This window comes from Dendropsophus ebraccatus, chromosome 1, assembly GCF_027789765.1.
Source record: "Dendropsophus ebraccatus isolate aDenEbr1 chromosome 1, aDenEbr1.pat, whole genome shotgun sequence".
In the NCBI taxonomy this organism is placed as follows: domain Eukaryota; kingdom Metazoa; phylum Chordata; class Amphibia; order Anura; family Hylidae; genus Dendropsophus; species Dendropsophus ebraccatus.
In genome coordinates, this window is record NC_091454.1 from 214895164 (window position 1) to 214918564 (window position 23401).

Below are 23401 nucleotides of genomic sequence, written 5' to 3' on the forward strand. Positions count from 1 at the left end.
TTTTTTTTTGATAATTTATTACAAATAATTTATTACAGGTTACAAAAGCTTGATTGGCAGATTAGATACTGATCATGTGATGCGGGAGGCACAGTCAGTAGTTACGATGACATCTGAAGCATTGAAATGGGAGGTGACAAGGAGAAAGATGGCAGTCTTATATTCCGTGTATAGAGGAGGAGAGGTGAGGAGGTCTCATCCACATGTCATAAGTTCTAGCTCACAAGTCCCCATACCCTCTCTTTATTCATCATCCTTTGGGTTGGGGTTCCCAGATTCCCAGCTCTGGATGAGAGTGCTGCGCTGCCTCCGGGTGCGTGGGCTGTCCAGACCCTGACCGAGGGGAGAGAACACATGTTATATACCAGAACAGAGCATGCGTCATTCCACACATCACTAGGCCTGAGCACCTGGATCAATAGTCTGTTCCAAACCAGGAATATTAATATTATTATGTCACTAGACACCAGCTTCATCATCATTATAACCCACTAGATACCAGGAATATTAGTATAACTAACCAAGCTCCGAGGATATTAATAACCACCAGACACCCAGGGTATCTATAATAACCACTAGTCAGCCAGGATATTAGTAATAACCCCCTAGACACCTGGGAAATTATAGTTACTAAGATAATTACTAATACCCATACACCAGTGATATTAATAAAACACTAGACAGCAGGGGCATTAATAATAACCCATCAGACACCAAGAGCTGACTATTACCTCACTGCACTTCAGGGACATTAGTAATAACCCACTAAACACCAGGGATAATAATACCCACTGAACACCAGGGAGATTATAAATACTCACGAGACACCAGGGATATCATAAATTGACACCAAGGATAATATGAAGCCCCACTAGACACCAGGGATAATATAAATTCACACCTAGGATTACTTATACCCACTAGACACTAGTGATATTATAAATACCCACTAGACACCAGGAATATTATAAATACCCACTAGACACCAGGAATATTATAAATACCCACTAGCCACCTAGGATTTTATAAATACCCACTAGACACCAAGGGTATTATAAATAACCACTAGACACTTAGAATATTATAAATACCCACTAGACAATAAGGATATGATAAATATCCACTAGACACCAGGAATATTATAAATACCCACTAAACACCGAGGATATTATAATTACCCACTAGACAATAAGGATATGATAAATAACCATTAGACACCAGGAATATTATAAATACCCACTAGACATTAGGGATATTATAAATACCCACTAGACACCAAGGATATTTTAAATACCCACTAGACACCAGGGATATTATAAATACCCACTAGACACCAGGGATATTATAAATACCCACTAGACACCAGGGATATTATAAATACCCACTAGACACCAGGGATATTATAAATACCCACTAGACACTAAAGGCCGTAGTGGGTACAAGAGAAAGTGAGCGCCAACCTGTTGGCTCAGCGCTCGCTTCTTCCTCCTTCCCGACCACTGTCTGTGCTATTACACGCATAGACATTGAGCGGGGGGCTGCGGGAGGGGCTGTACAGACAATCTTTAGATCTTTAGGCCCATAGAAGATAGCATCGGCCTGCTGCTACCGCTCCTATTACACACAGCCAGGGGCGTCTCTATCATTGCCGGAATTATAGAACATGCTGAAAGACATTGTGCATACCGGCTGATCGCTGCCTTTCACCATGAGCTATTACTCCAAGCGATTATTGGCCGGCGCAGACGGTAATCGGCCAAGTATGGCCGATAATCGTTTGTGTAATAAGACTAGACACCGGGGCTGGTTATTCCAATGGATAGCTGGGGGGGGGGGCTGAACAAATGAAATAATGTGTACTCCCCTGCTGTGCCTGGTCCTGCTGCTCAGCACTTCCCGGCCTTGGTCTCCACCCAAGCACATGCTCGCTCAGCCAATCACTGGCCGCACCAGTAACCTGTCTCTGCCAGTGATTGGCAGAGTGGGAACTTCTTTGTGATTTCAGCCTAGCCTGGACCCCTTTTATAGTTGAAGTATACAACATCTTCAATAATCCACTAGACACCAGGGATATGTGATATTATTAATAACCCATGACATGCTAAGGGTATTAAAGAGACTCTGTCAATAGGGTTAGGCTGTCCAATCTCAGAGTAGCATAAAGTAGTGACAGAGAAGCTGAACAGAATCCATGCTGTGTATAGGCAGCTGGAGGGCGGGGGAGGGGTGTGGCAACAATCCTATTCTCCTGCATATTAGGAGAACGGCTGAATAGAATGATGTAAGTAATACACCGATCTGTTCAGCATTTCTGTCACTAGTTTATGCTGCCCTCATTTAATGCACCTAGTGACAGATTCCCTTTAACAACCTTCTAGACACCAAATATATTAGTTGAAACCTAAATACAACATGATGCCTCTGAGCGGCCCCCTGACCTGCATTACCTGTCCATTCATTGCAGCCTCTTTGTTCGGCGGCCAGTTAACCTCCAGTTTCCCCCAGTTTGGACGCTCTGTAATAGAGAAGGTTTATGGTTGGTGAGTCACTAACCCTTACAATAACACCTCCGCCTCCCTTGTTGCGGACAGTTGCACAACTAGATTCAACAAACACTACGCTTAATATTAAACTACACGTCCATCATGGTGCTAACAGTTTATAGATAGAAATGAGCATAAACCTGGTAGTTAGATAATCCTGTTTGTTTATGGAGTCCTATAGGGGCATCTATCCCTGACTGCCCATCTATAGCTCTGGATTCCCATCACTCCCAGTATTGTTGATGTATGCGCATACATTATACTACTTGTATGACGGTTTTGCCTCCCCCATATAGGTTATATCATTGTCTTTATGAATAAAACCACTGTTCTCTATACCTAAGCCAATATTTGGAGAAGCCTGTCAGACATCTCTCCCTTAAGACAAGACGGCACATGTGAGCGTTCAGTGTAGGAGATGGGAACCAACCTTATATACAGAAGTATTCATTACTGATATATTATCTATATCTATCTATCTATATATATTACAGATATATTATGTAAGTATATATATATATATATATATATATATATATATATATACGCCTCTCAGCATTATATTATATTACCTACAAGGACATTGGTCCCTCCCCAGAGATGATCATAATTTAGGAAAGTTGGCCACAGAGATTATTATATATACTCTTAGTAGTATATAGTGGTATTGTATGATGGTCATTCAGATAAATGGTACCCAATGTTCCAGTCTGTAGATCAACCCCCTCTATGATATCTATAAGCTTTATTAGGACATATAGTAAGGGGCTGATGAAATAAACCATTTAAATGGATCTCAAGTCTTCCAGAACTTATCAGCTGCTGTATGTCCTGCAGGAAGTGGTGTGTTCTTTCCAGTCTGACACACTGCTCTCTGCTGCCACCTCTGTCTATGTCAGGAACTGTCCAGAGCAGGAGAAGTTTTCTACAGTGTAGGGATTCACTGCTGCTCTGGACAGTTCCTGACATGGACAGAGGTGGCAGCAGAGAACACTGTGTCAGATTGAAATGATGGTGAATTATCGTTATATCGTTCGAATTTAAACGATAATCGTTTTGTGTAAGCGCAGACAACAATCAAACGACCAACAAGAAATCGTTCATCGTTCATTTGGTGCTGACACCAACATCACCGTTAATCGTTCAGTGTAATGCCACATCGTTCCTTCATTTGCCGGGATCAGATGGAGTAAACAATCGTAGTAACAACTATCGTCCTGTGTAATATGGGGAACGATTTCAGGTTAACGATAAACGATTTCACTTAATCGTTACAAATCGCTTTGTCTAATAGGACCCTCACTGTAACAGTGAATGCAGAGAGCACAAAGAGAGTACAGAGAGTACCTACTCCAATGCTTAAGGCCTCACCTGGTTGGTAGACACTTTGGACGTCAGTAGTGATCTCTTCTTTCTTCCCTGTGGTCTCCCCCACACTCTCGTCCCTCCCATATATGCTACTTCTCAGCCTCTGGAGTTCCCGCTCTCTCTCATTCACCTCTTCTATCTCTTTCTCCAGCAGGGAACGGGGGCTCGGTGACCGGAGCAGCTGGTAGGGGCTTCCAGGAGGAACAGGGGAGTCAACAGAGTTAGGGAGAGGAGATCCTGACCAGTTTGTACGAGAGATCTCTGCAGGAGTCGATCGCCGAGAATCCGCAGGGGCGGATCGGTAGTAGTCAGCTGGGGTGGAGCGTCGGGAATCAGCAGGGGCGGAGCTAAAGGTATTCCCTGAGACGGACCTTCGGAGCAAACTGCTGTGCTCTATTATGATAACATTGCTGCCATTGGCCTCAGCATATGAAGGCCCCTTCCTGGTCTCTCTTGCAGGAGCCACATAGTTGGTTAATATAGGGATATTCAGTGGGGGAGCTTCCTCCTGGGGCACTGGTTGCTGCTGGATGTAGGTGTACTGGCTCTCACTTTGCTTCTTCTTGATGGGAGCATCAGATGGCTCTGTGAAGAATACAATAGTCATTTTAAACAGGATTTCTATATATTACTGAAGGATCGGGCAATTAGATGTCAACATGCAAAAGATAGGCTTCTACCACATACGTGGGCTGGAGGCCTATTGACTTTTCCCCATTAAAACATGCACAGATGACCTGAGCATGCATGTGTATTGGTGGGTGGGGTGGATAGTTGTCGTCCAGCTATTGTATATGCCCTTAGAAAGCCTTTCTTTATATAGATATACAGTAGTGATAGAAAGGAAATGTGGAGGAGTTGCCCCAGGCAATCAGTCAAGTCACTACTTTCGTTTTTGAAAGGGACTTTGAAAGATGAGACATGAAACATGTCCGGCATTTCCTTTCCACAGCTTGGATAGATCACTGACATTGTCTCCTCCCACAATCCAAAACAGTAACCATAAGGAAAGGGGAGCTGCAGCTGCAGTTTCAGTAGGCCCGGAGTGACAATCTGGGGCACCGGGCAAATACCCGGTGGCTTCAGTATTTCATGGGGAGGAGAGGGGAGCAGAAGCACTCAGCTCATTTCTGGTGGTCATTCTAAGGTAGGATTGAAATGGTTGTCACTGAGACAGAAAGTGGACTGGTTGCTGGGCAGCCTGCAGAATGCTGACTATGGGGAGCGGGAAGGGACTGCGAGTGGTGTTGTAAATACACGTGATATTAGAGACATGAGTTGTATCTGGGAGATGGAGAGGCAGTGCCATATACACTCCTTTTAATGACAGCTCTGCAGCATGGTAATAATACCCCTAATACGCTACACCCTTATCTGGTTTATAGCCCTGCAATTACTATCCTGGGCAGGACAAGTGATGACGGGCACGGTGTATACACCTACAGAGGTGTATGGCAGGGCACGTATAATAGTGGAGGTAGGGGAAATAATACATGTTATAATGCTGGGATTGGGAGTTCTGTGTCATGCTCGTCCCCCGCAGACCCTGAATAAACATGATATATCAGTTTTGCCTAGACTGATCCTTTAAGCTCCATGGCTTCTGTGGTGCCCTGAGGAACTAAACATATAATAATGAGTCATTGGGCGGCTAGTCACTAATAGGAGTGTATCCATACATGGCCCGAAGCTGGGATACACCGTACATGGGTGGATCCTGAGGAGGTGGAGTAAGGATCTTAAGGATCTTGAAATTAATGGTTAGGGCCACATGGCCTGTGACCTAAACTCCAGCAGATTTGGATTTCTGGTGACTAGTCGCGTATCGGTCTCATCACATTGTATGTAGTTATGTTACATTTACAGTCATTACTTAAGACTTATAACATCCTTATCCCTTGTTGGTCTCCTCCCGTCTCGGCATCCTGTGTAAGGGAATCTACCTAGACCATAGTTATCACTCCATTCATCGCCTCCAATAGCCGATGCCCCTGTCTTTGCACTAGTTTTGGCTTGCAGAGAGGCACACCTTGTGCCAGGCATCCTGACCATGACAGAAGCCAATGTCTAGCCGAAACAATGCTGAGAACCAGACTGGTGCCAGGTAAAGAAGAAAAGAACTGGTAGAGCATGAGTGTATACCGCCACACTATAATACAGAACCCTCCAGAAGTCCCAGGCAGAGAACACAACAGGGACCATGAGATCCAGCAGTGGGTTATGTAATTAAAGGGGACATGTACCTATTCTGTACAGCTGGATGGTGGGTCTTGCATTGGGAAATGCAGATATTTCATCCTAGAGGGGTTGTTGGCTTTAGACCCCTTTCCATATACTTTGTTAGGGCATATAAGGGCAATAATGAAAAGTCCTTCAAATGAGTCCTATCTATATAAGCCAGACAGGAAGGAACTCCGGATTAGTACAGGACAAGTAATGTAATGTATGTACACAGTGACCCCTCCAGCAGAATAGTGAGTGCAGCTCTGGAGTATAATACAGGATGTAACTCAGGATCAGTACAGGATCAGTAATATATGTACACAGTGACCCCACCAGCAGAATAGTGAGGGCAGCTCTAGAGCATAATACATGATGTAACTCAGGATCAGTACAGGATCAGTAATGTAATGTATGTACACAGTGACCCCACCAGCAGAATAATGAGGGCAACTCTGAATTCTTGTTCTGCAGATTCACAGTGATCTTTACCCCGTATACACAGAAGTGGTAAAACCCGTATTGAAAAATCACCTTTTTTTTGCAACAGAATGAGTGGGCTGCAGATGATGTAAGAGCGGGGCAGCCAGGGCGGCCATACTGATCATTGGATGGGGAGGGTAACGTCTTGGTAAGAACAGGTTTGGAAAGAAAAACAAGTTCCCATTGAAGACACTATTGGAGTGGACTAGTGCCCTGGAGTATAGCAACTGGTCTAGATGGAAAAACCAGTGTTCCCATTGATACAGACTGAGAAGAGGCACAAACAATGGTGGTGGAGAGAAACAAAGTAGTTATAGAGATGATAAAGAATTAAGTAAGAGCAGGCGTAGCAGGGTGGGTGTAGCTGGGCAGGGGTAGCAGGGCAGGTGTAACTGGGCAGGTGCAGCTGGGCAGGTGCAGCCTGGCAGGGGGAGCTGGGAAGATGGAGCAGGGCAGGTAATGCCATGCAGGGGTAGTGGGGCAGGTGGGGCATGGGTAGCTGGGCAGGTGGAGCCGGGCAGGGGAAGCTGGGCAGGTATAGCTGGGCAGGTCTGCATCAGCTATTTGGTTGATTGACGTCTCATATTGACAGGTGATGCCCATAATGCTGCCCACAATCTAAGGGGTAATACATTACGGCCACTACCATGTAATATACACTGAAGGAAGCACTCACCTGTGTTCATGCTCTCGAAGATCATCTTCCTTTCCTGCAGCTCCTGCTGGGCCCCGCGGTCATAGGTGCCCATCACTTTGCCCAGCTCCACCAGGTCTTGCTCTCTCTGGGTCTCCAGCTGGATCTCCCTCAGCATCTGTGCCCCCGCCAGCTGACGTTCTTTACCAGATAGTGGCACTGGCTCCACCGATATTGTCCGCCTGCGCACCTCCACCAGCTCCGGCTGTCCAATGGGGGAGCTGATGCCCCTCTCTTGCCGTAGACTCATCTCTCTTTCCATGGCCAGGCGGATCTCACGTTCTATGGGGGTTTCAGGGGTCTCAGGATAACCATCTTCTATCATTTCCCGTTCCTTCATCTCAGGTGTCTGGTCAGATGGCTCCTTCGGTGTATCTGAGCCCTGCTGTGAGTCTCCTTGCTCTTCTGTGACTGTTCTTACCTCACTGGCAGTGCAAATAAGAGACGGCCACTCCTTCTCCCGGCATGCTACAGGCTGGTCTTGGTCTAGTGTCCCCTCCCTGCCAGGCAGTGCGTCCAGATCAGGTGTCACTTCCCTGTCTGCTTCCTCTCCGGAGGCTATAACCTGGCCACTGGCTTCCAGGTTGCTTCTTGTTTTGTCCTGTACTTCCCCTGTAGTCACCTGTGCACCTGCTGAGTCCTCCCAGCGTGAAGCCTCTACCTGCCTGTCTATACCTGCTGCCTCTACAGACACCTGCTCAGTCCTGGCTTCCTCTGCCCTCACCTGTACCCCGTCTCCTGACACATGTGAAGCTATGTCTGTGTTGTCAGTAGACGCTGTATTCACCTGCACGGCTGCACCTGCTCCCTGTAATGTTACCTGTTCACCTGTCATTGTTTCCATTCCTGTCTCTTGCATGGAGGAATGTTCTTCCTCCTCTGTCATCACTGCTCTGGTATCTGCAGCCTCGGCTGACACATGGACACCTGCGTCATGTTCACCTGTACAGACCCCTTCACCTGTCACCTCTGTCACAATATTGTGGACCAGCGTGTCTATCCATTTCTCTCCTGCACCAGACAACTGTGCATCGAGAATGAGGTGCACACCTGTGACTGTCACCTGTGCATCTGGATCGGGGTGCACACTTGTGACTGTCATCTGTGTATCGGTAATGGGGTGCACACCTGTGTCTATCACCTGTGCATCTGGATTGGGGTGCCCACCTGTGTCTACCACCTGTGCATCTGGATTGGGGTGCACACCTGTGTCTGTCACCTGTGCATCTGGATTGGGGTGCACACCTGTGTCTGTCACCTGTACATCTGAATTGGGGTGCACACCTGTGTCTGTCACCTGTGTCACTGGATTGAGGTGCACACTTGTGTCTGTCACCTGTGCATCTGGATCGGGGTGCACACCCGTGTCAGTCACCTGTGCATCTGGATCGGGGTGCACACCTGTGTCTGTCACCTGTGCATCTGGATCGGGTTGCACACCCGTGTCAGTCACCTGTACATCTGAATTGTGGTGCACACCTGTGTCTGTCACCTGTGCATCTGGAGCAGGGTGCACACCTGTGACTGTCACCTGTACATCTGAATTGGGGTGCACACCTGTGTCTGTCACGTGTGTATCTGGATTGAGGTGCACACCTGTGTCTGTCACCTGTGCATCTGGATCGGGGTGCACACCTGTGACTGTGACCTGTGCATCTGGATTGGGGTGCACACCTGTGTCTGTCACCTGTGCATCTGGATTGGGGTGCACACCTGTGACTGTCACCTGTGCATCTGGATTGGGGTGCACACCAGTGACTGTCACCTGTGCATCTAAATTGGGGTGCACACCTGTGTCTTTCACCTGTGCATCTGGATTGGGGTGCACACCTGTGTCTGTCACCTGTGCATCTGGAGCAGAGTGCACACCTCTCACCTGTGCATCTCTCTCCTCATCTGATCCTACAGTCTCTCGTATCTCAGGAATGGTGGCTTGTGGAGCAGTCTCTTGGGTACCTGTCCCCTCACCTGTACTTAGAGGACAGGTCTCTTCAGTTGTCACCTGTGTCTCTTGCTCTCCACCTGTCACCTCTGGTACAGTCCTTTCTCCTATCACTTGTGGCCCTGTCTCTCCTAGGCTGTTCTCATCCACTGACACCAGTAACCCTACAGGCACCTCCTGTGACCTCTCCACCTTGTTCACCTGGTGAGCTGCATTTTCACAGGTCGCCGTCTCTCCTGTAACCTTCTCTTTCTTCTCCTTTCCAGCTCTGTCTCCCCCTACCTGTTCTCCTCCTGTAATCCCCCCATTCCGCTCACTTGCTCTTATCCCTTCTACCTGTTCTTTCCTATCCTTAGGTTGTGTCACTGGCTCCCCCTGGTGGTTATAATCAGAAGCACAGCCGCTGGGCCATTGACTGACATTTGGAGGGTGTTCGCTGTCTCCGCTGGTGCCAGTAGTCTGGTTATCATCGGTGCTCGGTAGTTTTTGCTCTGACGCCATTGATTCTTGGGCTAAATTCCTGTGTTAATAAAAGTTTATATGTTCATCACGGATCTTACATCACCTCCTTATACTGTATAACCTCAATACCTCAGAAAACCCTATCTGCTTTTGACCTGACTGCTTTATTTGCATTACAGTGTAAGCTCTGCGGGTCAGGATTATATATTTTTCATCAGTATTAGCCCCTTTATGGTGGAACCCTCTATGATCAGAGACTCCAAACTGGCACAAGGCTAAAGAAATATCTTGCAAGGACTGACAATGGCCATTAGGGGGCGCTAGCAGCATATGTATTTTGTATTGTTCCCAATACAAATAGGTACGTCGTGAGCGCCCCCTATCTGTTTCCTATAGCTACAAGAACATGTGCACTACATTGGCCATAGACTAGGGCACTATAAATGGAGATACATTGGCTTTTGTTATGGGGGGGATTGTCTTTATGGGGTCACAAAGCGCACATCTTAACTCTCCCTGAAATTAGTTCTTAAAGGGGTTGTCCAGGATTAGAAAAACATGTCTGCTTTTTCTAAAAAAAACAGCTCCACCCCGTCCATTTGTTGTTTCAGGTATTACAGCTCTGAAGTGAAGGAGGCAGGGTGCAATACCAAACACAACCCGTGGACAGCTGTGGCTCTGCAGCTATGTTTTTCTAGTTCTGGACAACCCCTTTAATTGGAGGTGACTATGATCATGGTTTGGAGGACTCCTCCTGCCTGAATCTAATGGGCACTGGGTAAACGTTGGAATACATCAGCGTGTCGCTCAGCTGTTACACCAACATATACCCATGTACTGTATCCGATGTGAATATAGCCAAATATTTCATTGTAGAAAATTATGAAATCCTGGACGGCTCTCCTCATACTTTTAGAGGGGTTCTTGGGCTCCCCCTGCTGTCCAGTTATATACATGACAGTGACACACCGGCCATTGACCTATCAATCAGTAGGTGACCGCTAGACCTTTACATCTATCTGACAACAACCTATTAACTCTTCCTCTCCCAGTGACGTCTCCATAGGTATACATAGCATTAGCATTTGTTAGGTCAGATTAGCTAAATCTTTAGCGTAATGTTACAACGTGATATTTTACTCTATTCCTTAGAGGGGCTGTCCAGGAATAGAAAAACATAGCTGCTTTCTTCTAGTAACAGCACCACTCGTGTCTACAGTTTTTGTGCGGTATTGCAGCTCTGTTCCATTAAAGTAAATAGAGTTGTAATACCACACACAACCTGTGCCAAGGTGTGGCGCTGTTTTGGATGGGATGAGACGTTGAGAGATAACTACAGACATGTCACATGGCTCTGTATCTGATGTTGTCACCGCTTTAGCAGCAATGTATATGTGTCTGTACTTTGTCCTTTCCCCTTTGTTCTTTGTGATCTGTTTGGTAAGTGTATTTGCTCTGTGTCATCCGCCTCGCAGCTCTTACAGGAGGTGTCATCCAGATTTCCCAGAATCCTGAATGACAGATCTGCCATTTGACATCCAATATGTCCGTATAGGACCAGAAGGGTAATGTCTCTTCTTGAGGACAGCAGGAACGGCCTCTATGGGGGAGATTTAACAAACATGGTGTGAGACTGGCTCAGTTGCCCCTAGCAACCAATCAGATTCCATCTTTCATTCTTCACAGACTCTTTGGAAAATGAAAGGTGGAATCTGATTGGTTGCTAGGGGCAACTGAGCCAGTTTCACTGTACACCATGTTTGATAAATCTCCCCCTTTAAGTCTCCACAAATCTTTATGGCCCTCTCAAGAAGGAACATGAGCCCTTTGGTCCTAGCACTACAGGTCTCTGTACACCAAGCTCTGTGACAACCCCAAAACAGCTGTGTACAGAAGGGTCACCTCTCCACCTGGCTAGGCTTAGTAAATCTCCAGTTATGTTCTAAGACTTCCTAAAGGGGAACTCTTGTATTTTTTTTTTCTTTCAAATCAACTGATCTGTAAATTACTTCTATTTAAAACTTATCAGCTGCTGTATGTCCTGCAGCAAGTGATGTATTCTTTCCAGTCTGATACAGTTCTCTCTGCTGCCACCTCTGTCCAGAGCAGTAGAAAATCTTGATAGAAAAACCTCTCCTGCTCTGGACAGTTCCTGACATGGACAGAGGTGGCAGCAGAGAGCACTGTGTCAGACTGGAAAGAGTACAGCACTTCCTGCGGGACATACAGCAGCTGATAAGTGCTGGAAGACTTACAGATACACATACAGATAAATAGAAATTTTATTCACAGAACATAAAAATACATGGTTACAAAGGCTGTCATGTGTGATACTGGGTGCTAAGATAGTGTATCTAAGTTTGTCATGTGTCATACTATCTGCTGAGCTGTGTATCTAAGGGCCCTATTCCACCGGACGATTATCGTTTGCATAATCGTTAACGATTAACAATCTCAAACGACTGCTATTGCGAAAGACCTGAAAAGTTCACTCATTTCCATGGAACGATAATCGTTACTTATGATCATAATTGCGATCGTGTTTCTTCGCTATTTATTCGCTATTGCGTTCGTATCTATTGCGAACGACCAAACGATTTCTTATTCAATGTGAACGATTTGCAAACTTTTTGCGAACGAGCAACGATAAAAATAGGTCCAGGTCTTACAAAGCGATCAACGATTTCTCGTTCGGTCGTTAATCGTTAACTGCATTTCAACCGAGCGATTATCGTTTAGATTCGAACGTAAGCCTGTCCGGTCTGATGCTATCTCAGGTGAGGGCAGCTCTCACTTCTTATCAGGAATTTGCTGGAATTCAGAAGTTTCTGTCAAACAAGATGGAGGAGATATTTCCTCCATGTCAGATGAGACACACACAGTGCTGAGAAGAGACAGTCACTGAGCAAGAGAGAGCGAACGAGCAGAGACCACAGATACAGTGCTCCAACCTGCCCTGGGGTCACATCACTACAATGGTAGGAAACTACAAATCCCAGCCTGCACTGGCACCACAGCTGGGGGTCAAGGGAAGCTGACCTCTAAACTGGTTGCCTTTACTTCACAAGGGTCTCTCTTATGCCCCTTTATGTCTTTTACTGAACATTCTATATAGGTAGGTGGCACTATAGAGGCACTATGGAGGCATCTGTAGGTGGCACTATGGTGGTATCTGTAGGTGGCACTATGGAGGCATCTGTGGGTTGCAGTATGGAGGTATCAATAGGTGACACTATGGAGGCATCTGTTGTTGGCACTATGGAGGTATCTGTAGGTGGCACTATGGAGGTATCTATAGCTGGCACTATGGAGGCATCTGTAGCTGGCACTATGGAGGCATCTGTAGCTGGCACTATGGAGGCATCTGTAGCTGGCACTATGGAGGCATTTGAAGGTGGCACTATGGAGGTATCTGTAGCTGGCACTATGGAGGCATCTGTAGCTGGCACTATGGAGGTATCTAGGTGGCACTATGGAGGCATCTGTAGCTGACACTATGGAGGCATCTGTAGCTGACGCAATGGAGGTATCTGTAGCTGGAACTATGGAGGTATCTGTAGCTGGCACTATGGAGGCATCTGTAGGTGGCACTATGCAGGTACCTGTAGGTGGCACTATACGAGACGTGTTGCTGGCTCCCTAGAGAACATCTGTAGCTGGCACTATGGAGGCATCTGTAGCTGGCACTATGGAGGCATCTGTAGCTGGCACTATACGAGACGTGTAGCTGGCACTGTGGAGGTATCTGTAGGTGGCACTATGGAGGTATCTGTAGCTGGAACTATGGAGGTATCTGTAGCTGGAACTATGGAGGTATCTGTAGCTGGAACTATGGAGGTATCTGTAGCTGGCACTATGGAGGCATCTGTAGGTGGCACTATGGAGGCATCTGTAGCTGGCACTATACGAGACGTGTAGCTGGCACTATGGAGGCATTTGTAGGTGGCACTATGGAGGTATCTGTAGCTGGCACTATGGAGGCATCTGTAGGTGGCACTATACAAGACGTGTTGCTGGCTCCCTAGAGAACAGCTGTGGCTGGCACTATGGAGGCTTGGCACTGTTGGAGACATTTGAGGCTGGTGCACCAGTGTCAGAGGAACCTCCCTAGAGATGTTGTCACATGGTAGATATTGGGAACACAGAGTTATACATACACTGTAATTATCACAACCACAACATGTGTACACCACACACACACACACACACACACACACACATGTCACTGCCCCTCCTGCGCCCTCACCACCCCTCCATCTTTTACTAGCCTCCCCTCCATACACATGGATTAGTCTGGCATAACGTTAACCCCTATCTGATCCACAGTGGTTCTGCCCATACCTACTGCCACTGACCTATACCTACTGTTATAATTTAGTGCCCACTGTCACCCAGCACCCTGTCATTTCACCCACAATGCCAGCACCTTCTAGAGCACCACCAACATACTCAGCACCCTGTCACCACACTGCTCACACAGCTCTTACAACCCCACATACACGTCACACAGTCACTGCTCTACACACACTCCCAGCACCCTGTTACTGCACCCCACACACCCAGCACCCTGTTACTGCACCCCACACACCCAGCACCCTGTTACTGCACCCCACACACCCAGCACCCTGTTACTGCACCCCACACACCCAGCACCCTGTTACTGCACCCACACACCCAGCACCCTGTTACTGCACCCACACACCCAGCACCCTGTTACTGCACCCCACACACCCAGCACCTTATTACTGACCCCACACACCCAGCACCCTGTTACTGCACCCCACACAGCCAGCACCCTGTTACTGTACCACACACAGCCAGCACCCTGTTACTGCACCCCACACATCCAGCACCCTGTTACTGCACCCCACAAAGCCAGCACCTTATTACTGCACCCCACACACCCAGCACCTTATTACTGCACCCCACACACCCAGCACCCTGTTACTGCACCCCACACAGCCAGCACCCTGTTACTGTACCACACACAGCCAGCACCCTGTTACTGCACCCCACACATCCAGCACCCTGTTACTGCACCCCACAAAGCCAGCACCTTATTACTGCACCCCACACACCCAGCACCTTATTACTGCACCCCACACACCCAGCACCTTATTACTGCACCCCACACATCCAGCACCCTGTTACTGTACCACACACAGCCAGCACCCTGTTACTGCACCACACACACCCAGCACCCTGTTACTGCACCCCACACAGCCAGCACCCTGTTACTGCACCCAACACACCCAGCACCCTGTTACTGCACCCCACACAGCCAGCACCCTGTTACTGCACCCCACACACCCAGCACCTTATTACTGCACCCCACACACCCTGCACCCTGTTACTGCACCCCACACACCCAGCACCCTGTTACTGCACCCCACACACCCAGCACCCTGTTACTGCACCCCACACAGCCAGCACCCTGTTACTGCACCCCACACACCCAGCACCCTGTTACTGCACCCCACACACAGCCAGCACCCTGTTACTGCACCCCACACACCCAGCACCCTGTTACTGCACCCCACACACCCAGCACCCTGTTACTGCACCCCACACACCCAGCACCCTTTTACTGCACCCCACACAGCCAGCACCCTGTTACTGCACCCCACACAGCCAGCACCCTGTTACTGCACCCCACACAGCCAGCACCCTGTTACTGCACCCCACACAGCCAGCACCCTGTTACTGCACCCCACACAGCTAGCACCCTGTTACTGCACCCCACACACCCGCACCCTGTTACTGCACCCCACACACCCAGCACCCTTTTACTGCACCCCACACACCCAGCACCCTGTTACTGCACCCCACACACCCAGCACCCTGTTACTGCACCCCACGCACCCAGCACCTTATTACTGCACCCCACACAGCCAGCACCTTATTATTGCACCGCTGATACCCAGCACCCTGTTACTGCACCCCACACACCCAGCACCCTGTTACTGCACCCCACACAGCTAGCACCCTGTTACTGCAGCCCACACACCCAGCACTCTGGTACTGCACCCCACACACCCAGCACCTTATTACTGACCCCACACAGCCAGCACCCTGTTACTGCACCCCACACAGCCAGCACCCTGTTACTGCACCCCACACACCCAGCACCCTGTTACTGCACCCAACACACCCAGCATCCTGTTACTGCACCCCACACACCCAGCACCCTGTTACTGCACCCCACACAGCCAGCACCTTATTACTGCACCCCACATACCCAGCACCCTGTTACTGCACCCCACACAGCTAGCACCCTGTTACTGCAGCCCACACACCCAGCACTCCGTTACTGCACCCCACACACCCAGCACCCTGTTACTGCACCCCACACTGTACCACACACACCCTGTTACAGTTCCCTGTTGCTTTTGCCCACATATCCAAAACTGTGTCCCTACATTTTACATCTGTACTGCTTCAAACAGCACCATGTTATTACCCTCACACAGACATCTCCCTTTCTTTTCACTTACTGTGCCCAACACCGTGCTACTGTACCCTATACACCCAGTGTCCACTCACTGTAGCCTTCACCAGTACAGCGCCCTGTCACTACACCCCATGTGCACCCAGCATTGTGTCTCTGCACCCCTCATGCACTAAAACTTATACAGCACCCATAGAGCACACATTGTATAGTATGATGTTAGTGTTCCCCACATCCATGACCCTGTTACTTCACACACCCAGCACTCTATCACTATACCCCTTGCACGCCCAGCACCTTATCACTATACCCCTTGCACACCCAGCACCTTATCACTATACCCCTTGCCCGCCCAGCACCTTATCACTATACCCCTTGCCCGCCCAGCACCTTATCACTATACCCCTTGCCCGCCCAGCACCCTATCACTATACCCCTTGCACATCCAGCACCTTATCACTATACCCCTTGCCCGCCCAGCACCTTATCACTATACCCCTTGCCCGCCCAGCACCCTATCACTATACCCCTTGCACATCCAGCACCTTATCACTATACCCCTTGCCCGCCCAGCACCTTATCACTATACCGCTTGCACGCCCAGCACCTTATCACTATACCCCTTGCACGCCCAGCACCTTATCACTATACCCCTTGCACACCCAGCACCCTAGCACTTTACCCCTTGCACACCCAGCACCTTATCACTATACCCCTTGCACATCCAGCACCTTATCACTATACCCCTTGCACGCCCAGCACCTTATCACTATACCCCTTGCACAACCAGCACCCTAGCACTATACCTAGCACACTCATCATCCTGTCCTTGCACCCCCAAACCAGAGCACCCTATTATTGTGGAAATCACTGTGGGCACTCACCTGGCTGTGTCTCGCACTGCAGCACCCGTCGCTCTCCCTCTTTCACCTTGAGAGTGTGTCCTGTGTTACTCAGAAGCACAATGAGCTGATTGTGTCATTTGGTGACTGGTTGTGACTGCCTGGTACTGAGGACACAGAAGGACACATGAGAGGTATGAATTTTACCTGTACTCTACATACCTGGATGGCATACACAAAACCTGACAGTGTATCCTGCTCATATAGAATTAGGGGAGGATTCCTTATGTATTGGGTAGCACACATACGGGGTACAGACCTATGCTGGAAAGTATCATAGACATGACATTGTGGTTTGGTGCCAACATTTTTGGCTTGATTTGCTGACAGATCCCATCTACCAAAATAGAGAAGATTTGATGAGAGTTGTCTCCAAGGTCAGTAGTGGTGCCAGCTTTCACACCGCAGTTTATCCTATAGTCATAGTAAGTCACCACTAGCCCTCACTAGTAAAACTGGAATCTTCCTTACGTGGGTGGAGCACTAATGGAGAAGGAAAATACCTCAATGTGGCATCCTGGAGCCGACCATCAGGGTATTGCTGTTAATAATACAAGCATGCAAGTGTCTGTTAGAAAGAATAGATTTATGGTATTCATGATGCTGGGACAGGGACCCCAGCCCCTCATTGTTTAAAAGGCAGTAATGCTGATAAGGAAGTTATATGGAAAACTAGGAATAGAGCTGTCAGGCAATGGGTGAACTGTAGGAGGAGTGGTTTGGTATATAGGAGAACTGAAGGAGTGGTCGGGTGTGAGGGAAGGAGAGGTCTGACACATACAAAATCTGGTGATCTGGACCATGGGAGAACTGGAGGAGTCATGTAGACCATGGAAGAATTGGAGAAGGAGTAATCTGGACCATGGAAGAACTGTAGGAATCATCTGGACCATGGAGGAACTGAAGATAGAGTGTTTTGGACCATGAAAGAACCAAAGGCGTTATCTGGACCATAGGAGAACTGGAAAAGGATGATCTGGACCATGGAAAAAATGGAGGAATGATCTGGACCATGGAAGAACTGGAGGAGTGGACTGGACCATGGAAGAACTGGAGAAGTGATCTGGACCATAGAAGAACTAGAGGAATGACCTGGACCATGGAAGAACTGGAGGTGTTATCTGGACCATAGGAAACTGGAGAAGGAGTGATCTGGACCATGGAAGAACTGGAGGAGTAATCTGAACCATGAAAGAACTGAAGGAACGATCTAGACCATAGGAGAACTGGAGAAGGAGTGATCTGGACCATGGAAGAACTAGATCATAGGAGAACTAGAGAAGGCATGTTTTGGACCATGGAAGAACTGGAGGAGTGAACTGGATCATGGGAAAACTGGAGAATGTGTGAACTGGACCATGGAAGAACTGAAGGAATGATCTGGGCCATGGAAGAAAGGGAGGAGTGATCTAGACCATAGGAGAACTGTAGAAGGAGTGATCTGGACCATGGAAGAACTGGATCATAGGAGAACTGGAGAAGGCATGATCTGGACCATGAGAGAACATAAAAAGCAGTGGTTTGGCAGATGAAAAAAATGATTGGGCCATGAGACATAAGAAAAATGGAGAAAAAGTGGTCTGGGGCATGGGGGGCCCAGCAAAGGCATCGCCTGGCACATAGAACAACTGGAGAAATAGTTTGTGCCATAAGAGAACTTAAGAGGAAATGGACTAAAACATAAGAGTACTGGAGCCAGAGTAGCTTGGACCATGAGAATAGTAGAGTAGAAGTGGTACATGGAACAACAGGGAACAGAGTGGTCAGGATCATGGGAAAACCGGAGAAAGTTATTTGTTGTGTGGGAGAACTGGAGAATGACTGGTGTGGACTATAGAAGAACATGGAAATGAGAGCGCTAGCAGATGGGAGGACTTAGATATGGGGGGGGGGGGGGGGGGGGGGGGCTTGGGCCACTGGCACATAGAGGAACTGTGGGAGAAGTGATCTAGCGCATAGAACATGAAAGACAGTAATCTGGGGTTCAGGAGAAGGAGTGTTCTAGTACATGGAAGTGGAGAAGAGGAAGTCTGGCACCCAGGAGATCCGGAAAAAGAGAGGTCTGACACATAGGAAAACTGAAGAAGGAGAAGTCTGGCACATCAGAGAACTGGAGAAGGAGAGGTCTAGTGCATGAGACTGGAGAAGGAGAGGTCTGGTGCATGAGACTGGAGAAGGAGAGGTCTGGCACATAGGAAAACTGGAGGAGAGGTCTAGTGCATAGGAGGACTGGAGAAGGAGAAGTCTGGCACATCAGAGAACTAGAGAAGGAGAGGTCTGGCACATCAAAGAAGTGGAGAAGGAGAGGTCTGGTGCATGGGAGAACTGGAGAAGGAGAGGTCTGGTGCATGAGACTGGAGAAGGAGAGGTCTGGCTCATAGGAAAACTGGAGAAGGAGAGGTCTAGTGCATAGGAGGACTAGAGAAGAAGAAGTCTGGAACATTGGAGAACTGGAGAAGGAGAGGTATGGCACATCAGAGAACTGGAGAAGTAGAGGTCTGGCGCATAGGAGAACTGGAGAAGGAGAGGTCTGGTGCATGGGAGAACTGGAGAAGGAGAGGTCTGGCGCATCGAAGAGCTGGAGAAGGAGAGGTCTGGTGCATAGGAGAACTGGAGAAGGAGAGGTCAGGCGCATCAGAGAACTGGAGAAGGAGAGGTCTGGTGCTTAGGAGAACTGGAGAAGGAGAGGTCTGGCGCATCGGAGAACTGGAGAAGGAGAGGTCTGGTGCATGGGAGAACTGGAGAAGGAGAAGTCTGGCGCATCGGAGAACTGGAGAAGGAGAGGTCTGGTGCATAAGAGAACTGGAGAAGGAGAGGTCTGGCACATCGGAGAACTAGAGAAGGAGAGGTCTGCTGCATAGGAGAACTGGAGAAGGAGAGGTCTGGTGCATGGGAGAACTGGAGAAGGAGAGGTCTGGCGCATGGGAGAACTGGAGAAGGAGAGGTCTGGTGCATGGGAGAACTGGAGAAGGAGAGGTCTGGTGCATGGGAGAACTGGAGAAGGAGAGGTCTGGCGCATCGGAGAACTGGAGAAGGAGAGGTCTGGTGCATGGGAGAACTGGAGAAGGAGAGGTCTGGTGCATCGGAGAACTGGAGAAGGAGAGGTCTGGAGGTCTGCTGCATAGTCGACCTGGAGAAGGAGAGGTCTGGCACATCAGAAAACTGGAGAAGTAGAGGTCTGGCAGATAGGAGAACTGGAGAAGGAGAGGTCAGGCGCATCGGAGAACTGGAGAAGGAGCGGTCTGGTGCATGGGAGAATTGGAGAAGAAGAGGTCTGGCGCATCGAAGAACTGGAGAAGGAGAGGTCTGGTGCATGGGAGAACTGGAGAAGGAGAGGTCTGGTGCATAGGAGAACTGGAGAAGGAGAGGTCTGGTGCATAGGAGAACTGGAAAAGCAGAGGTCTGGCGCATCGGAGAACTGGAGAAGGAGAGGTCTGGAGGTCTGCTGCATAGGAGAACTGGAGAAGGAGAGGTCTGGAACATCAGAGAACTGGAGAAGTAGAGGTCTGGCGGATAGGAGAACTGGAGAAGGAGAGGTCTGGTGCATGGGAGAACTGGAGAAGGAGAGGTCTGGCGGATAGGAGAACTGGAGAAGGAGAGGTCTGGTGCATAGGAGAACTGGAGAAGGAGAGGTCTGGAGGTCTGCTGCATAGGAGAACTGGAGAAGGAGAGGTCTGGTGCATGGGAAAACTGGAGAAGGAGAGGTCTGGCGCATCGGAGAACTGGAGAAGGAGAGGTCTGGTGCATGGGAGAACTGGAGAAGGAGAGGTCTGGAGGTCTGCTGCATAGTCGACCTGGAGAAGGAGAGGTCTGGCACATCAGAGAACTGGAGAAGTAGAGGTCTGGTGGATAGGAGAAGTGGAGAAGGAGAGGTCTGGTGCATGGGAGAAATGGAGAAGAAGTGGTCTGGCGCATCGAAGAACTGGAGAAGGAGCGGTCTGGTGCATAGAAGAACTGGAGAAGGAGAGGTCTGGTGGATAGGAGAAGTGGAGAAGGAGCTGTCTGGTGCATGGGAGAAATGGAGAAGAAGTGGTCTGGCGCATCGAAGAACTGGAGAAGGAGAGGTCTGGTGCATAGGAGAACTGGAGAAGGAGAGGTCTGGTGCATAGGAGAACTGGAGAAGGAGAGGTCTGGTGCATAGGAGAACTGGAAAAGGAGAGGTCTGGGCATCGGAGAACTGTAGAAGGAGAGGTCTGGAGGTCTGCTGCATAGGAGAACTGGAGAAGGAGAGGTCTGGCACATCAGAGAACTGGAGAAGTAGAGGTCTGGCGGATAGGAGAACTGGAGAAGGAGAGGTCTGGTGCATGGGAAAACTGGAGAAGGAGAGGTCTGGTGAATAGGAGAACTGGAGAAGGAGAGGTTTGGTGCATAGGAGAACTGGAGAAGGAGAGGTCTGGCACATCAGAGAACTGGAGAAGTAAAGGTCTGGCGGATAGGACAACTGGAGAAGAAGAGGTCTGGCGCATCGAAGAACTGGAGAAGGAGAGGTCTGGTGCAAAGGAGAACTGGAGAAGGAGAGGTCTGGCGCATCGGAGATCTGGAGAAGGAGAGGTCTGGAGGTCTGCTGCATAGGAGAACTGGAGAAGGAGAGGTCTGGTGCATGGGAGAACTGGAGAAGGAGAGGTCTGGCGCATAGGAGAACTGGAGAAGGAGAGGTCTGGCACATCGGAGAACTGGAGAAGGAGAGGTCTGGTGCATGGGAGAACTGGAGAAGGAGAGGTCTGGTGCTTAGGAGAACTGGAGAAGGAGAGGTCTGGTGCATTGAAGAATTGGAAAAGGAAAGATCTGGTGCATATGAGGACTGGAGAAGGAGAGGTCGGGTGCATGGGACTGGAGAAGGAGAGGTCTGGTGCATGAGACTGGAGAAGGAGAGGTCTGGTGCATGAGACTGGAGAAGGAGAGGTCTGGTGCATGAGACTGGAGAAGGAGAGGTCTGGTGCATGAGACTGGAGAAGGAGAGGTCTGGTGCATGAGACTGGAGAAGGAGAGGTCTGGCACATAGGAAAACTGGAGGAGAGGTCTAGTGCATAGGAGGACTGGAGAAGGAGAAGTCTGGCACATCAGAGAACTAGAGAAGGAGAGGTCTGGCACATCAAAGAAGTGGAGAAGGAGAGGTCTGGTGCATGGGAGAACTGGAGAAGGAGAGGTCTGGTGCATGAGACTGGAGAAGGAGAGGTCTGGCTCATAGGAAAACTGGAGAAGGAGAGGTCTAGTGCATAGGAGGACTAGAGAAGAAGAAGTCTGGAACATTGGAGAACTGGAGAAGGAGAGGTATGGCACATCAGAGAACTGGAGAAGTAGAGGTCTGGCGCATAGGAGAACTGGAGAAGGAGAGGTCTGGTGCATGGGAGAACTGGAGAAGGAGAGGTCTGGCGCATCGAAGAGCTGGAGAAGGAGAGGTCTGGTGCATAGGAGAACTGGAGAAGGAGAGGTCAGGCGCATCAGAGAACTGGAGAAGGAGAGGTCTGGTGCATGAGACTGGAGAAGGAGAGGTCTGGTGCATGAGACTGGAGAAGGAGAGGTCTGGCGAACTGGAGAAGAAATGTATGGCATGGCTTTAAAAAAAACACCCAACCATGGTAATTTCCCCCATAACATAAAGCCTATTTCTCTCATGCATGTTCTCCCTCCTGTTCTCTGTGATACTCAGATGATAGGTGTAGATACTGGGGCGCAGGTCTGCGGATGGCAAGTTTTCTGCATTATGTAATCTGCTGTTCTCAGGTATTAGATTGCAATCTGGTGGATTAGAGTTTCTTAGCAGAGAATCTCGGAGAAGGTTGTGCAATGCGGCCACCATGGATTCCTGTGTAATGTACACTACTATTTATATATAAACAAGGGAGCACCTGGCTCCAGGTCACCGTGATATAACACACACTGCTCCTCAGAATAGAGAAGATATTATCATCTTGTACATAGGGAGCAATGTGAATAATGAAGAGGCAATGGGGCCCAGACATCCTGATCTTTATCTTATATTATTACAGTTCGCAGAATACGGGAAGAACAACACTGCTAACGCATTTCAGGCTAGTACAGCTGTTAGTTATACCATAATAATGATTATACATATGATATGCAACCAAAGAACATACCCTACTCACAAAAAGCTAGGGATATTTAGCTGGAAGGGAAATGTATGTAAAACTCCCACTCCAGTGATATATCATGTGGTTTGTAAGTAGAATCATTGATGGTGATATCCTCATCTGAAACTATTGAACCAAAAGCTGCCCCCAGTGGTGGGTATACCCCAAAAACATGTCACTGTCTCTATAACTTGTCATGTGCCATTGGTCATCAAATACAGCCTGACAGTGACGTCTCTTGCTGTTC

General features: G+C 48.7%; 1 protein-coding gene across 1 annotated transcript; it reads right to left on the bottom strand.

The window, feature by feature from the left end:
• MISP3 (MISP family member 3) lies at positions 1-11135 on the bottom strand. Its single transcript, XM_069947931.1, has 5 exons — positions 11054-11135; positions 7291-9770; positions 3915-4496; positions 2448-2515; positions 1-333 (listed from the first exon to the last, which is right to left on the bottom strand). Coding segments are annotated over exons 1-5 (3222 nt in total). The 5' UTR covers positions 11056-11135; the 3' UTR covers positions 1-243.
• Positions 11136-23401: the final 12266 nt, after the last annotated feature.

Bases quoted from the DNA above. Each gene is read 5' to 3' on its own strand.
- MISP3 (XM_069947931.1), bottom strand. The intron at 2,516-3,914 runs GTGAGGCCTTAA...TCTCTATTACAG, and splicing joins CCAAAGTGTCTACCAACCAG to AGCGTCCAAACTGGGGGAAA. The intron at 334-2,447 runs GTAATGCAGGTC...CCCCTCGGTCAG, and splicing joins AGGCTGCAATGAATGGACAG to GGTCTGGACAGCCCACGCAC.